Here is a 16,676-nt window from a genome sequence, read left to right on the forward strand (position 1 = left end):
GAACAAAGTGTATGATTAGGGAAACTATGCTGGATATTCAGAAAAGAAAATTCAGGTCTCAAGGTGTGAGCATAGATGACCTAATACTTTCACCTCTACACAGACTCTCAGTCTCGCTTCTGGGTTAGTTGAGACAAAACTCTATACTGGAATAAACAGAGGTAAAGTAAGTTAGAAAAAGAATGCTTTAGTCTAAATCCTGAACAGAAAGGTTAATACTTCCACCTCCCTTTTTTAATTACAGATTTGCAGATTTTTGCATCCCATTATTTGTGATTCATTTTACAAAGCCTAAATTTACAGTTTGCCATATGTATTTTGTTCTTTCACAATGAATCTGAGTTGTTTTTTTTTTATTATGACTTTTAATTGTGCTAAAAGTATAATCCCAAAAATATATCTGATATTTCTTTTCTTCACAAATTGGAGAAAATCATAGCTCTGCTTTTCAACTCACTGAAGGTGAGTTGCCCAGTAACACACAAGATCTACTAAATTTGTTCAGTCAAATGGGTGTGCAAACCTACACAGACTTTGGCACTAGATGGGAACACAGCTGAATGCATATTAAACAACACATGGAACTGTATTTCGTACCTGAGGTAGCACTGCTGGTCCTTGTCCTGCCAACCTCTGCAAGGAGCTGACCTGAGGAACCTTAATGGGCACTGCAGTGATAGTTCCCAAAGTCTGTTGAAAAAAAAAAACAACAAACACAAAACAATAGAACAAGGATTAAAATACAGGCATAGCTTGCCCAGGCTCTACTCTACACAGAGCTTCCCTTCCCAATCCACTTGGACTAAAGAGTTACTTTCCCTTCTCTTTAACTTCAAAGAACTGCTCATTAAAGCCAGTGCCTTCTTAGAGCATCTCCTAACTATGAGTGCGAAGGATGTGCCTCATTATTGTGCATTGGGTGTATTTTTTTTGGTACACACAGCAAACAATCATGTGGCAACAACAGAAGACTGTCTAGGCTTGTTTTCAAAAGAAAGGTGAAATGCACCATCACAAGACTTCAAAATGTGCACTAGAAGGTGATGCATTGCATGGTTGCCAGGGTCATAAGAGAAGTTCACTGTGTTTAGTAAACATTAAATACTGAATTATTAAAATGGGAAGCTACTTATAAATCTGCTTTAACACACTGTAACATAACATTCATCTAGGACAGCTGTTTATCAGGGTGGGGAATGGTCTCAAACTGAGACGGGGAGCTTTAGGTTAGATATTAGGAGGAAGTTTTTCACACAGAGGGTGGTGACGCACTGGAACAGGTTGCCCAAGGAGGTTGTGGATGCCCCATCACTGGAGGCATTCAAGGCCAGGCTGGATGTGGCTCTGGGCAGCCTGGGCTGGTGGTTGGTGACCCTGCATATGGTAGGGGGGCTGACATTACATGATCATTGTGGTCCTTTTCAACCCAGTCCATTCTTTGATTCCTTGACAGCATCCATTTGGGCCAATGCAGCAGCTATTACCATCCACCTGTATTCACCCTTCCCTCAAATAAGAATTTGATTAAAAACTTATTTAAGAGATCTGATGTAGTTCCTTCAATGAGTAAATGTCTTTCTCATAAAGATACTTCTCTAAGCAGAGAGCCTGTTAACCCAGTAATGTCTTTCTCACTTATGAATACAGAAGGACATCAACAGAACAAGTAAAACATGCTTTTGTAATACTGTCAAATGCATTTAAATTCCCCCTCTCCCCCTAAAAAAATCTCAGTGACTGTTCAGCCTCACTACTTTGCTGGCTTTTCATCCATCTATAGTGATGTAGATAGAGGTATGACATTTATTTCAGACAGTCTGAATGGTAGATCTTTTTCAAGACACCCACAGATGCTTCTGAAATACTGAATCTGAGATGTTGTAAATAGCTTGTACTTCTTTCCTCCAAAAAAAAAAGATAGATAACTCAGTGGGTCCTACATCTAAAGAATATTTCTAGCTTTTCCCCTTTACCTTCTTCCACTCATTCACCCTGTTATGCAGTTCATATTTTAGTTAACTGGCCAGTATTCTTAAGACAAGTTTGTATAACTTCTATCTAATGTTTCCTAATTGCTGTTGGAATAATGTGGCAATATATGCAAGAACATGACTGCCATTATAAGAGCATGGGAGACATAGTCACTGGAAAAAAAAAAAACAAAAAAAACCCACAAACCTGAAAAAATGTATTTGGTTGCTAGAAACGACTAATAACAAAAGAAAAACAGGTTCCAGTGAATTTCTCTGAACTTAAGTCTCCTCAGAACAAAGATACGGGATCATGGACAGCAAAATAAAATATGCTGATGTCACCCCAAACTGATAATGAAATTTGTCAATAAAAATGAAAGTATAATTAAGTCAGTTCAAGCAAAGAGAGACTGTGTTAGGTCCGTGTTGATGAGTTCTTCTCAGACTTCAAAATCAGAGTCATAAAATAGTCTGCTTCATTTTAACTACAGTGTTTGATAAGAATGCCATGCATTTTCATGCATAATATTTTTAATAAACCTGTCATACAGAACTTATGTTTCAACACTGCCACTTTTCTTTGAGACACTTGGTTGTGTGGTTTTGTATCTTCAAGAAAGTTTAAAAATTGCCAGAGTCAATCACCAAGGAGAGTTGTATATCTGTAAGCATGCAAGATCATTTTTCCTGAGTGCACATAGATTATCAGTACCCGCCTGGATTGCCCAAGTAAAAATATACCCCAAAATTTGTCTTGACCAAAGAGAGAAAAAAAAAAACCAACACCATTTCTACCTCAAGACACAGGAATTAGCAAGTTTTACCTTCCCACATGAGTACTGTCAGCAAAGTGAGGAAGTGAATGGGGTGTTTCCACTGCAGCGTTCCCTATAGAGGGACATATAGAATAAAAACAGGAAGGATACAAAAAACTATCTGCGTGAATGGCTTGTTTGCCCTCTCTACCATATGATGGTCTTACACGCTGGGGAGGATGACACAAGGAATTCCTGAAGGGAAGGAGAACTTGAGAAGCCACCTGCTGTATGGCCACCTAGTAGAGGTAGTATTACTCCCTGTTTTGTATTATCATGAGCTACATTAACTCAGCTCAGTTGTTTTGCCTTTTACAATGGACAACAAAAAGGAACTTACAAACTCAGATAATCTGAAAATTTACATATTTCATGCAATATGATGTACATTTTCTCTGCATCCCAGCACTATTAATTAATAAAATGAGATTTCTTTGGTAATGCAGTGAGCCCAGGTTTTCCCTGCAAACATCACAACTTCTCATGGGCTGCACATAACCCACAACTGCAAACTGTAACAAGAAGTTCCTCCTTCAGGAAGGTCATGCTTAAAGTGTGGCTTCTTACCTTTTCTATACATGCCACCACAGACCTTGAAAACTCATATTCAGATATTCATATTCCTGCAGATATGACTGGATTTGCAAGGATTTTCACACCGTCCAACAGAATACCATGTATCAAAATCAGAAGTGCTGACACTGAATGAAATTGGGAATTGACTATAAAGATAAGAATCGAATTACTCAGAAGTTAGATAAGATGTGGTTATCAACTGTTAGGATGCACAGAAACTTCATGTGAGTAACAAATCTCCTTTTTTGTACTACTTCAAATATCAATCACGGGAGGAGAAAAAAAATGTGTCTGGAATAGAATGCCTCTATCCTCTGAGAAAGGAGCTCATCTCAGCCTCTAGGTGCATTGCTGTGCCAGTTCTGTTATGTTTAAAAACACACAGCGCTGGAGCTGTGAACATGAATGATAAGAAACCAAAAAAAAAGCCATAAAACTGCTCTATGCTGTTCTCTTGGCTTCACCTGAAAACAAAGGCAGGATGTATTGTCTGTGGGTATCAGAGGAATGAACTATCATTAGTTCTGTCACCTGCGCCCTGAAAAAATTCTTCAGATTTATTTTCCTGAAGTAGGAGTTCTGCAGCCATCTCAAGAGAGCAAAAACAAATTACGGCATTCTCGGGTTATGAAATTTTCAGTGACAAAGATGCAGCCTACTGTTTACAAATGTTTTTATGGTAAGGATCTGTTATTTAATATTCAAGCAGTGTCAGCGCATAAATCACACGGCTGAGGGAAAATTCAAAATTTTGATCTCACTCAGTAATAATGGCACTGTAGTACATTCAGACAGGAGCCTATTTAAGAATCTATTTTAATATTCACTGTTTGCGTTAGTTTGTTATTGTCTCTCAGCATGGAAAATAAATAGGTCAAGATGTTGTACAAGCAGAATTCAGCAACAGAAAACTCTGAACTGTTCCTAGAACACATCTCGTCTTTTATCTCAGAGAACTCAGTGCTACTGTCTCCATTTCAGTGATGAAAAAATTGACATTTGGAGGCAAAATAACGTTGTAAGGGCTAAACTTCTGTACAGGTGGAAAAGCAAGACAGACTTCCTATTTCAAGTGTCTGATCCACACTGTTGATTAATGTCATCTTGTCTGTTGATGCAGAGCCACATTTGACTCAGCTAACTTTTAGGTCAGTGACAACTATTTTCACTCCCAAACTGTCCAGGCTTGCCATGGTGAGCCTGAAGGATCAAACACTCATCACTCACTAATCCCACACCTTAATTTCCACCCGTGCAGGGTTTTATTTTCTCCTTCCCTTTTTCCAATTTGTCCAAAGAGCAAGCTGGTGCACATTCTTATAAACCTTTAATTAACAAGCTGAAAAGACATTTTTCTGGCAATGCCTGACCTTTAAGCACTTTGTATGAATTTATCGATACCAGCAGAAACAATAATTTAAAAGGTTATTTTATGAGTGCTGAATAGTTTATGGCAGCACTTTTGTCAAGATAAATGAGTTTCTTATTACTACATTTACAGCTCTGAGCATTTTAATAAAAAAGGTCTATAAAAGTCAAAGATAACTTCAAATCTTTCTTCTATCTAAGTCTGCTTGGGTTTTTCTGCTGACCCCCTGAAATACCTACAGTGTGGAAAGAGAACCAAAATGAGAAGTGACAGGGGGAAATTAAGAGCCAAGTTTCTGTTTGCCTACAAACAAGCAAGTTCACAGTGTACGAGATCTGCAGTTTAAGCCCTTGAGTAAATGTCACCCAGTAGCATGTTCTGAAGGGTCACATTTTGAATTGCAAAAACAGGTGAAGAGAAGCAAGTTAAATAATATGGATGTGGGTTGCTCCAAAAGTAATACTTTCTGTTTATTTCCATGGAAACTACATCAGATACGAGGAGCACAATAACACTATTTGATAGAGCACATTCTCAGCTACAGAAAACTATTTTTCAACATACTCTCTATCATTAGCTATGCATTTTTGCCAACAATGAACAGGAGCCTGCATGCTGCGCTCATAAAAATCTCCATGGCTGCCTGGGATGTGGATTTCATGCTGCTATCACCACTACTGAAATGCAACCCCCACCACCTCTCTGTGCTAAGATCCATGGTTTGGTCTCCATCAACACTGAGCAAGCATTGATGAATATCAAAGGATGCCATTTTTTCCACATGGAGGAATTCAGTTGCATACCTTTGCTTCATATGCACTTCCATCTCAGACACCATTTTGCCAGACTGCCCCTCTGCTGCCATCTGTCACACAACAACAAAATGTAATGAAATACTGATGGGAGGGTTCAACTTCTACTGTCATACCACCAGCATCACCCTCAGATGTCATGGGCCAACATAATAAAATAGGGAGCATCTTGTTCAGACAGCCCCAACAAGTAGTTTGCTACAATATGTAACAATTAATATCTTAAAAAAAAACTAATCCTGACACCTCAAAAGTGAAGGATACAGTTGCATTAAAGAACAAAAAATAGTTAAGCTTGTGTTAAAAAAAAAAAGGGGAAAGTTTAGAAGATCCTGCTAAATGCAGCTAAAAAAATAGAATCATTTCTCACCATTAATTCTATTAATGCTCAATAGCATTGCAACTATTGGCTTTATCTTCTCCTCCAATGCTTCTTCTGAATAAAATCAACATTCTCCCTTGATCCAAGCTCTCAGAGTTAACTGAGAAGCAGAAGTATGTGGGGACATTGGCAAGTGTAAGACATAAAACATGAAACAAAGAACATGGACAGAACATAAAAATTTAAAGGACAAAGACCAGAGATGCTGAGCCACAAACAGGGATGAGATTTACATTGTCGGTGATCAGACTAAAGGCTGTATGCTCAATTTTCTACTGCTTTCTATCTTACGACTTCATTAGTCAATTCCTGAGTTTTTATTATTTTATTTCATTTATTATTTGTGATTTTAGTGAACTTCTGCATCTCAGCCCTGAGTAAATACATATAAACATGTATCTGTACATGCGCACACAGGTATGTGTATCTTTTTTTACTGAAAGATATTTGAATATTAATCAGCTTTGATAAATAGATTTGTCAGACCATCTCTTGCTATGTTAGCTTTGAATTATAAATTCTTCTCCATCACCCCTCATTTAGATGCACTAATAAAAGCTTAAGGACCTGTTCCTACAATTCAACGCCCATCTGAAGTCATTGATGAGCTTGGTAGACGAGTAATTTCAGCTTAGATCACATACATAGAACTGTAAGCAGCCACAACTCCTCTCCCATTCTCTAATTATTCCAGTACAGGTGAAACCTCCGAAATCAATCCCTGTAGAGAATCAGACTCAGTGATCTGAACCTTGCAGAAGGTTAAATAGCCATGTAGTTTCAAAAGCCTGCTCCTACAGCATGTTACCAAAATAAATACTTAACTTGGGAACATATGGGTTTGTTGTAGCTTAGCAGAAGAGTTCAAATTATTTGAGTTCAACTGACACTGCATTGCTGTATTATTTGCAAACTATTTTACACTGACATAAATAATGCAGTGCAAACATTGTGTTCCTTCAATGTACTACAGAAATACTAATCTTTTTCTTTTTAAGTACACATGCATCTCTTTAAGATCTAGGTCTTCTTCCCACTGCAAATAAGATATCTAAGCTATTAAAAAAATGTTTTTGTCTGTTATGCGTTCAATATTGGCAACAACAGTTTTACAGAATGGATTTTTAATGTGGTAGTGACAGGGGAACAGATTGCTATGGCAACAGCAAAGATGAAAATTCTTAACCTGAATGGATCGTCACTGAAGTAATTGCAGGTTTTTTTTACCCGTTCTACATCCATTTTACAACTTGAATGCTGCATTCAACCTTGAGCTTGCTTTATATAAAAGCCAAGCACTGTATGCAACCTCCAAGTTCATTCGACTTCAAACTTGCTGTGCCTTAGCTCAATAGTCCTGGATAGTTACTATTCTCTAGCTAACCTGAACAGTGGAATGCTTTTATTTTTCCATATAATCACCCAGTAAAATCACAGTGTGCTTGGATGTAACTGAAGTTTCTGCAAGACATATGCATATGTATTTTTTCTTTCCCCCCCTGTGCTAAACTTGTACCAAAAAAAGGCACCTTTCTAAAATCTCAAATCTGTTGTGAACACAACCATGCAACCAAATTCTTCACTGCTTCTGTGTTATTCATCCTCATGGGCAAGGAAGTCCACATGTGGTAGCAAAGCTAGTTGCACGTATCAGAGAGGAATAAGCAGAAGGAAAGTAGAATTTTCTGCTGTCACCACAGCTCCAAGGCTTTTCAGGGCACCACTTAATATAATGCTATCTCACAGCATTCAGACTTTTCAGAGAACTGTCTTTAGTTCTTGCTGCTTGCGCATCTCCATCTGGGCAACCTTGGATACACAAACACAGTTTGATGACACTGTGGACAAGTATTCTGGCAATGGAATGTTGCATGAAATTAATGACTTTCTTGCTTTAGAAGATCCATGCCTCCTTCCACAAGAGGATGAAGAGCTGCGCCAAATACCTATCCTTAAACACAGCTTCCATCACCTTATTTACTGGTTAGTATCTTTTTTTTAAGACCCTGTTATTTTTTATCAAAAGAAAGAGTCAGCATTTTTCTTCAGTCATTACATCACACTCTAAGTTTCTTTAAGAAAAAAGTTCAGCTATGCAAACTGCATTAAGATGAAGATACCTGTTCCGTGGCTTGAAGCTTTATTCAAAAATCAAACCCAATTAATGATCTCCACCTCCTGCACAAATGAGTACGGTCTCACTGAGCTGCACAACATTGCTCTGCAACTGTGATCACACCTAGAGTCTGTTACACAGCTTATTCATAGGGTTTGCTGTTAAACTCCTAAGCTCTTCCAGGTCGATGTTGTTTTTAATGACTAATGCCTTCAAATTACTTATTCTCTGTTTACTGTCTCTGAAAGTATATTTCAGTAAAGGGGAAAGTGTATGTACAGCAGAGCCTTGACTCTCTCAAGCTAGATCGAGCAGGAGCAAAACCTCCAGCAGAGGCACGGCAGTAAAGGCACTGCTGCTGCATCCCTACTGCAGGATATGAAGGCTGGGATGAGAAGGTGGTGGGAAGAAAAATAATGGGAGAAATGACCATTGTTCTGTACTGACTGAGGAACCCTTGCCTGCTGGAATGGCCCACACAGGCTCCCATCAGCTACGAGAAATGAAGAGTGCCTTCCACATCATTCCGCCCAAAGGGCTCAGAGCTGGTTTAGCAGTTCAGGCTCTGATTTTTATTATGCATTCTTCAGTCACTCTGGAAACGCGAGGGGAGTGACAGCTTGAGACGATCTTATTGCTCACTGCCACACAGTCCTTTTTGTCAGACACATAGCAGAGCTAATTCAACTTGCTAACCAGCATGAAGAAAGTTTTCTGCTGGTTGAAATATGAGAGGAAGAAAGCAACAAAATAAAGGCAAGGGGAAGAGCAATGTTTCGTAGCCAGGGATGGAGAAGGGGGACGAAAAACACAAAAGCAGGGGAAAAGAAAAATGGCCTGATGGTGCCAACCTTCATGGAGAAAGCAATTTATTTGATGAACTCAGCTATCATGACTGCTTGTTGTTACTGAAAGTAGCTTCTTTGAGCATAAGCCTGGGGAAGGAGCATGAAGTCTTTGCCAAAAATTCACATTAAGCATGTTTAAATTTGACTTATAATTTTACTGTTAAAATAGTTAGAAAAAAGGAAGCAATAATTTTACCAAGAAATGTTCATCTGAATGTACATAACATCCCATAAGCTTGCTGTATTTATTTTTTAGGCAGGCTACTCAGCAATATTGAGCCACCTGCCCATCAACAAACCCAGTGGGAAATACTGCCTTAGTACAACACGGCTGAATTACCGTTCTTATTGAATTCTTAACTTCAGCATTCCACAGTTCTGGGATTGCAGCTGTGCAAAATCTTTGTAATGTTATTTAGGTGCCTTCTTCTAATTAAAAGAAAATACTCCGAATACAGCACATTTTTTAGTTTTGGAAGGTGATACACTCTACAGAAAGCACGTAAAAATGTAAATGATACTTCAAGGATCCAAACAGAAAGCCTGATCTTCTATATCGATTTGTCAGATAGTAATAGGATTTGGCAAATTATACTTGAATTAATATGTATACATACAGATACATATATATATCATTATATATATGATATATATATATATATGTACATATGAGAGTTTTGAGCTCAAGACAGTTAAATTTACTTCAGCAGTGCAATATTTTTGAAGATCCTGTATAAACTTTTTGCTAAAAATAAAAGACAAAGGAAGAAAGTAAGTCCTGTGTTTTCAGCTTATGTACTTAGCTAATAAAGTCTTCATAAAGGCAGAACCATGAACCGTTACAAACCATGATTCAGTTCAACAAAGGTCTGTGCGTATATCCACACTGAGATCATCGCAAAGATCACGATATCAATCCATAATCATTCCCAGAAACAAAAGGGGAAAAACTTCTTTTTTTAATTGGACAATGGTATCTCAAATCCACATAAACTGCCAGGGAGCTAACTTTACTATCTTTTCTTTTAATTTTTCAGAATGACTGTCTGTAACAAAAAAAGTTTACTTATATAATGATCTTGACCCCAAAAGCAAAATGCTGACAAAGGATGGTACGTATGTGGTTCTACATTCTATTTGCAGATAAGAAAGTTCTGTGCAGTCTAAACCCTGACACTGTAAATTGAAAATCATGAAAATTAGGATGAACGGGTCACAAAGACTTATTTTTCTTTTAATGAGAAGTTTCTTTTCAAAGAAAATGTAATAATTATTAATGACATACTAAGCCTATTTTACTGCTATTAGGAAAATGGTTAGAAATGTGCTAGCCGTGTAATCTTGCATATAGCAATGAAAATTTTTGAATGATTTCTGGTACAAATCTGGTACTACTCTATTTGACTTCAGTGGAGACATTTCAAATTCACACTCCTTCACTCACAGATTTTGTTGAATCATACTTTTTCCTTGAACAGAGTTATGAACTCCAACTTATTAAAGTATGTAATGAGAAAAGATTGCCTGTCAAGACACACACTGATGTTGATTTTTGATACTACGTAATAATTTCTAAATTCAGGAAAATTTTGGACAAGGAACCAGTTTGATCTCACATTCCTCAAGACCTGAGAACTAAGAATAAGCACTCTGAACATCGTGGTGTCATTGAAAGCCACTTACTCTGGCTTTTAAGCCACATTAAGAATACAGATTCAGCAGAGACCTGCAGCTGCTTAACTGCTTGTACTTCGTAGGAAGGTTGGACTTTTCCAGCAATACTAACAAATGTAGTGTCCAATATCCCACAAAACAAGAAATGTTAAGAAGTTGTACAAGCCAGTAGATCACAGATTATTGGCTGGATATTTTGAAAAGATAAGGGCAGGGAAAAGAGAGTGATGTAATGGTTCACTCTGAAGAAAACACATTGAAATCAGTAAATAGGGTAGTGGGATTTTACTAGAGCAACTGCTAATTAATCACCACATAGTCTTGTCTGGTCATATCTTGTAGTATCCCTGCCAAATTTCTGTCAGATTCTCATTACTATTATGCTAAAATAGCTGTCTTTTTGAATATTCTGGCAAACTCACTCCTGAAAGAGAAGAGTGTATCACATTAAATTAAGTACGGATGACTGGTGTGATCATTTTACACACATAAGGGGTAAACACGCAGATAAGATCCTCAAATCATCACTGCTGCTTCAGCAAACTACAGGAAATACAATGTTACTTTAATCTTATCAAAGCTGTCAGCCTCTTCCTAGTATTTACCAATTCAATCACCGCTAGTTCAGTAAAAAAACGAACTAATGCAGCCAGTCTTCTTTGATTCAGTGAGGGACGCAGCAATCGAATTGTTTGTAATATCACAATCCAACATTGTGCACGCAAATTTGATGACAGTTGCTGGAGTCTTAATAAAATCAATACAAGGAACAGGCTAAACTGAAGTCTATAATAAGGACCTGACTGAGTTAAAAACAGTTATCCCCATTAACTAATAAAAGCAAAGGAGACAGGCTTTTGGTTTTGCTGGCCAAATCTCCAAGCACAATATTTGGGCAAAGAATTAAAATAATCAAAAAGATTAAGATCTCAGCAGAGAAAAGCAGGAAAATACAAACTCAGTTACAAGCACAGGATTAATTCTACTGAAGATGCAAATTACGCACATGGTAAAGTTAAACTTGAGGTCATGCTCAACTGCAGAACAAGATTTGAACCTATTCTCTGAAATTAGGATATTGAAACCTGATTGTAACATTAAGAAAAACAATTTTAGCTTCTCTTACCTTGTCTGGTACCTGGCCTACTTAAAAAGCGTTTACATTTCAGAGTTCATACTAATAAAAATCCAAGTCCAATGCAAACCTTTCTACTTGAAGGGCAAAAAAATATGACGCCAGTCTACAAAACACCTTCTGCACAAGAATTATCTGTACTGAAGCAACATCAAACCTACGAATGATTTAAAGCAGCCAAAGAAGAAACAGGCTCATGATAAATAAAAGTTAGTATATAGTCTTTTCCCACACATACACATATATGAGTATCAAAAATACACAATATAGCTGTTAACAGCAATCCGCCAACACTGTCCTTGTCACCGATGGAATCTGAAGTATATCTGTCTTGCCATTCAGCTGATCTCTAAATTTAGAGGAGAACAAATTTGGTTTAATTTGGATCAGATCCCTCTCTGACTCACAATATCCTTCAAGGTAGCAATCCTTCACACATCACACAAGAGCACTGAACGCTGAGCATAATCTCAGGCACTGCATAGAGTCAAAGCAATGAATTCAAAAATATATAGTTAAACAACAGGAAGCCCATAAAAATAATTATGACATGAAAAGCAGAACAATGCTTATAGGCATTCAGGGGGCAAGTATTCTAGCTACTATAAACCTACATAACTCCATTTCTTTGAGCACAACTCTAGATTCCTAGGCAGTGAAGGTCTGGCCTTCCACATAGATGTATCTCCATAAACAGATTTTATTTTTCTCTCTCACACATATACTAACACTTTTAATTGCTTATTGTGTAGCAATTTAACTTGATTTTTTTTATAAAATGGCTGTGATGTGAAGAAAAGATAACAACTAAACCCTAACATCAATAAGTGCTAATAAATATTAATAAAACATAAGCACCACTTTTATTGCAATGTGAAACCAGTTTATTATCCACAGATGAAATCAAATTGCTGCCTTTATTACTGTCAGGAATGACTTCTAAGATATTTCTATTTACTACTTGAGTATTCATCAGCATTCTGTATTTACAGCATCTATGCTCTCTCTCTTTCTGTCTCTTCCTCTGCTAGTTATACATAAAATAATTTAAGAGCAGTATTTTCTGTTATAGTTTTCCAATTAATTTAAATATAGACTCAGATACACATTATGAGATTAACAGCTGCCAAATCCTGATACGTTGCAACACCAACAGGAAATATTATAATGTTTGCATTTACAATATAAACTTTGAAAGAAGATAAATAGAGTTTTTAGTCTGGTATCAGACACTCAAATTCCTGCAAATCATTCAACTACCCCGCAAACTCCATGGATTATGAAACAAAAACATCTTTTGACGATAAACGGAACTAAGACGTTTGGCTGTATTCCAAAGCCTTTCATTTCCCTCAAGTGCTGCCTTTTATTAAAGTAGTAGTACATGTAGAATAAGTGAATGTTTTTATGCATCCTGTAATTTGGAAAGCCTAAGAGATGATTTCCCCACCCCCAAAGTTGATCATCTTTCATTATTACGAACTGCGCTTAAAGTTTGAATCACACAGCCCTCAAATTTGCTATCCATCCCCTTGCATTCTTGATTCCCCATTTTAAATAGAACTCGAAAATTCTGACATTTTCAAGAATGCTTGCCTGGTAATTTCTATGAGGCATAGACAGCTTCCAATTACAATGAAATAGCTATAGTGTATTACAATTTTTAGAGCATTCTTTGGTTTCCTGGTGCAAATCAACGCTCTCCATGGGAACTACTCTGATTAGCATCAAAACAATAATGTCCTATAAACTCTTTGCACTAGAATAGAGGTCTATGGACTTTGTTTATTTGGACGATACGCAGCAGTGTGTAAAAACATCACAGAAACTTTCATTACAGGGTTGCCTATACAGTTCTATGCTTTATATTAGGAAGTTAAAGTAGCTTCCAGGAAAAAGCATGAAATTCAAGCAAATGCATTTCCCTCCTTTCTCCTGATCTCTTTTGGTTAATTCTATAATTACTTCAGAACTGTATATAAGGCCCTAGATGATACACAAACAGGCTGAAAAGCTTTTCTCCAGTATCAGGAATCACTGACAGAATGAAAGCACCTTTAGCTGCCTCTTCCTGCTTATGTTCTTCAGCAGGCACTCTTCCCAGTCATTTGCAGGAGGGAAATCTATTCCAAAAACCCTAGAGCAGCATATCCAGATCTACATCCCTGTTCACATGAACCTGCAGAGGGGATGTTCAGTGACATGCATGTTGCAGAGAACAGAACTGCAGCACGCACTCCAAAACTGGGAGTTTCCTTTGTTTCCTGGTTTGGTCTAAAGCAGTGTTGTTTGCTTGCTGGTCCCCACAGAAATAAACTGGGAAAGGTTACTCCTAGATTCTTAAAACAAACAATCAGACAGTCTGTCCATTCCTGCTTATCCTTTCCTGCTGAATACTACAATGGCTTCCCTAGACATTTTTGGCTAGGTAAGGAATACCACATTGTGGCTAATAGAGTTTTATTTGGTTGCTGATTGTCTTTATTCAGTCTTTCACACTGGTAGGTGTTTGATCCTATTGCAAACTGAAAAATGCAGAAATTCATGTACTTTAAATATAGTGACCATATACATATGTCTGGGATATCTGAAAGGAAGCCATTTATAATCAGGAAGCTTAAGTGCTTATTCTGAATCTGACATTTACATATCCCATCAACAGCAACCAGCACTGAAATACAGTTTAATTAACCTGAAAGGATGTAATTTTATGCTATTTAGCAGGAAATACGAATTTTAAAGTGCTTTTACACAGTATATATTGGAGTAGTAAGGCCAAATCCTGCTTTTAGGCTACCCATATTTAAATATGGAGTAAATTCATGGGCCTCCTTATAAAACTATCTTAATAAACTTGCAGCTAAGATGGTGTAAATGCAAGCAGAATGTGTCACACTCTCTCTATAATTCATTTCCTAAAACTATCATGCTTTTTACAACATTCTAATGGTAGAGCTGGAAGTTAGTAAAGCTCTACAACAGAATGTGTATCAATAGATGTTGTGTGGGGCTTTGAATTCTTGGAGTTTCCCATCATTTTGCCTTTTATTAATAATTTAATTTGGCTGAACTACCTCTCCTTTTTTACATTTACAAAGACATCTCAAACATTAAATGCTTTAGAGCTACGAAAAGATGAGTTGTGCCTTAAGCCGAACAATAACATGCCTTAAAGCTATCAAAGAGACTGAATTTGTGATATTGAACTTTTTGAGGTCCCATACAAAAAGCATTGTAATGTCTTTGTCCTAATCATATTCACAATGTGTCCAACACCTCTACGAAAGCATGAGAGCTGGCACTGGCCTAAACACAGGATGGTGATGGATGAACCTGGACTCTCTCCTGTTGTGTGCCTTGGGAAGTAGCTTCATCTCTCTACACTCTGATTCCTCCTCAAAGTTTGCCTTGCCTGTTCACATCACATGCTCCTTAGGAGACATGCTTTACAACAGATGGAGACCAAGAAGGAAGCCAAAGCAACTGGTAAACAGGAATTTAAGTCTCTCCTTCAATTCTCTGCTCCATCAGGGTGTCCATGTGACCATAGGCACGACATTTGGGCTCAAATACAGTGAGCAGATTTGCCGATGGAATTCAGGACAGTGAATACTTCAGAGAACTTAACTCTCTCAGCAGAGCTGTGATGCAAAATTCCCTGTCCACGTGTTTGTCCTTCAGAACATGGTACCAAGTCTGCTGGAGTTCAGGAAGCATTTGGACAAAGCTCTCAGACAACGGGTTGGATCTTAGAGCAGTACTGCATGAAGCCAGGAGTCAGACTCAGTGATGCTTGTGGGTCCTTTTCAACTCAGAATATTATATGACTCTATGAACTGGAATCCCAGAGAAGGATTTTGATCCTTAGGCACTTTTGACAGGTTCTTCTAGCTCTGTCTAGTTAGCCTGTATGTCAAATTCCTCTACCTACAATAATTCTTCATGAACCTGTGTTCACAGCTCATGATGGCAAGGGCAGCACCATAACTTCACTGTTGGGCTAGCCTGTTCAAAATCCTACTGTCAGGCTTTTTATGCAGTTCTCTCACGTATTGTTATTTGTAATTCCATATCAAGTTCTCCACATAAACTAGCAGAAACAGATAGTTCAGGGTGCTAATTTGTTCCTAGCAGAAGACCAAACCCCTGTTCATATTTGAGGAGATTCTAAAAAAAACCAGCATAGTATGGGGTCAGTCAGAAGGAAATGTTACCCACACATGAACATTACCCAATTCATCTAGGACAGACAGCCAGAGATCAGCACAATGCTAAACAAATGAATCTCAAGGAAGCCCCCAACAAAACCCTTCAACATGTTGAAACAAATTAGCTGTTGCTGATCAACCCGTACTTGAAGAAAAATATAGAAGTTATGATGATAAGACTAGAAGACATGGATTACAGACATGTAACTACACTTTTTAGTATTACAGACAGACTTATATAATTCTGATGTCAGCAAGAATCATGGTCCTCACATAGGCTGTCAGAATGACTGTGGTGTTCATAACCCATAATGGTAAGTCTTCATTTTACCCCTTGCCTAGATGTATGTGGAGCATCTAGGTCTTTCTTTTGTCCTTCCCTGTGCTCACTAGTCATCATTCTGGTAGTTACTGAAAAACACCTGAAAAATATGAAAGATGATGAAATTATAGGTCACAGTCAACTTGGGTTCATGAAAGGAAAGCCTTTAATCTACATTTAGGACAAGGTAGATGTTAACTTAGCTTTTACCCACTTAGGCAGCTGATATTCCTGGTCAATCTGACTGCCTTCTATGATGGAGCAATGGCATCAGTAGACAAAAGAGGGGCAACTGATGCCATCTAGATGGACTTGAGAAAGGCCTTTGACGTGATCCTCCATTACATCCTTATCTCTAAATTGGAGAGAGATGGATTTGAAGGCTGGGCTGTTCAGTGGATAAAGAATTAGTCGGCAGGTTGCAACCAGAGGCTTATAGTCAACAG

At 37.7% G+C, this 16,676-nt stretch overlaps 1 protein-coding gene across 3 annotated transcripts in view; it reads right to left on the reverse strand.

Annotated features, from left to right (window-relative positions):
- PHF21B (PHD finger protein 21B) overlaps positions 1-16,676 on the reverse strand; it is a 155,294-nt gene that overhangs the window by 38,888 nt on the left and 99,730 nt on the right. For all 3 annotated transcript variants that reach the window (XM_042890043.1, XM_042890042.1, XM_042890044.1), the window contains one exon: positions 598-690. In XM_042890043.1, coding sequence (XP_042745977.1) covers positions 598-690 — 93 coding nt within the window. The remainder of the gene's footprint in view (positions 1-597; positions 691-16,676) is intronic.

This window comes from Lagopus leucura, unplaced genomic scaffold (genome assembly GCF_019238085.1).
Source record: "Lagopus leucura isolate 7727_CA_CO unplaced genomic scaffold, USGS_WTPT01 Super-Scaffold_100159, whole genome shotgun sequence".
Taxonomy (NCBI): domain Eukaryota; kingdom Metazoa; phylum Chordata; class Aves; order Galliformes; family Phasianidae; genus Lagopus; species Lagopus leucura.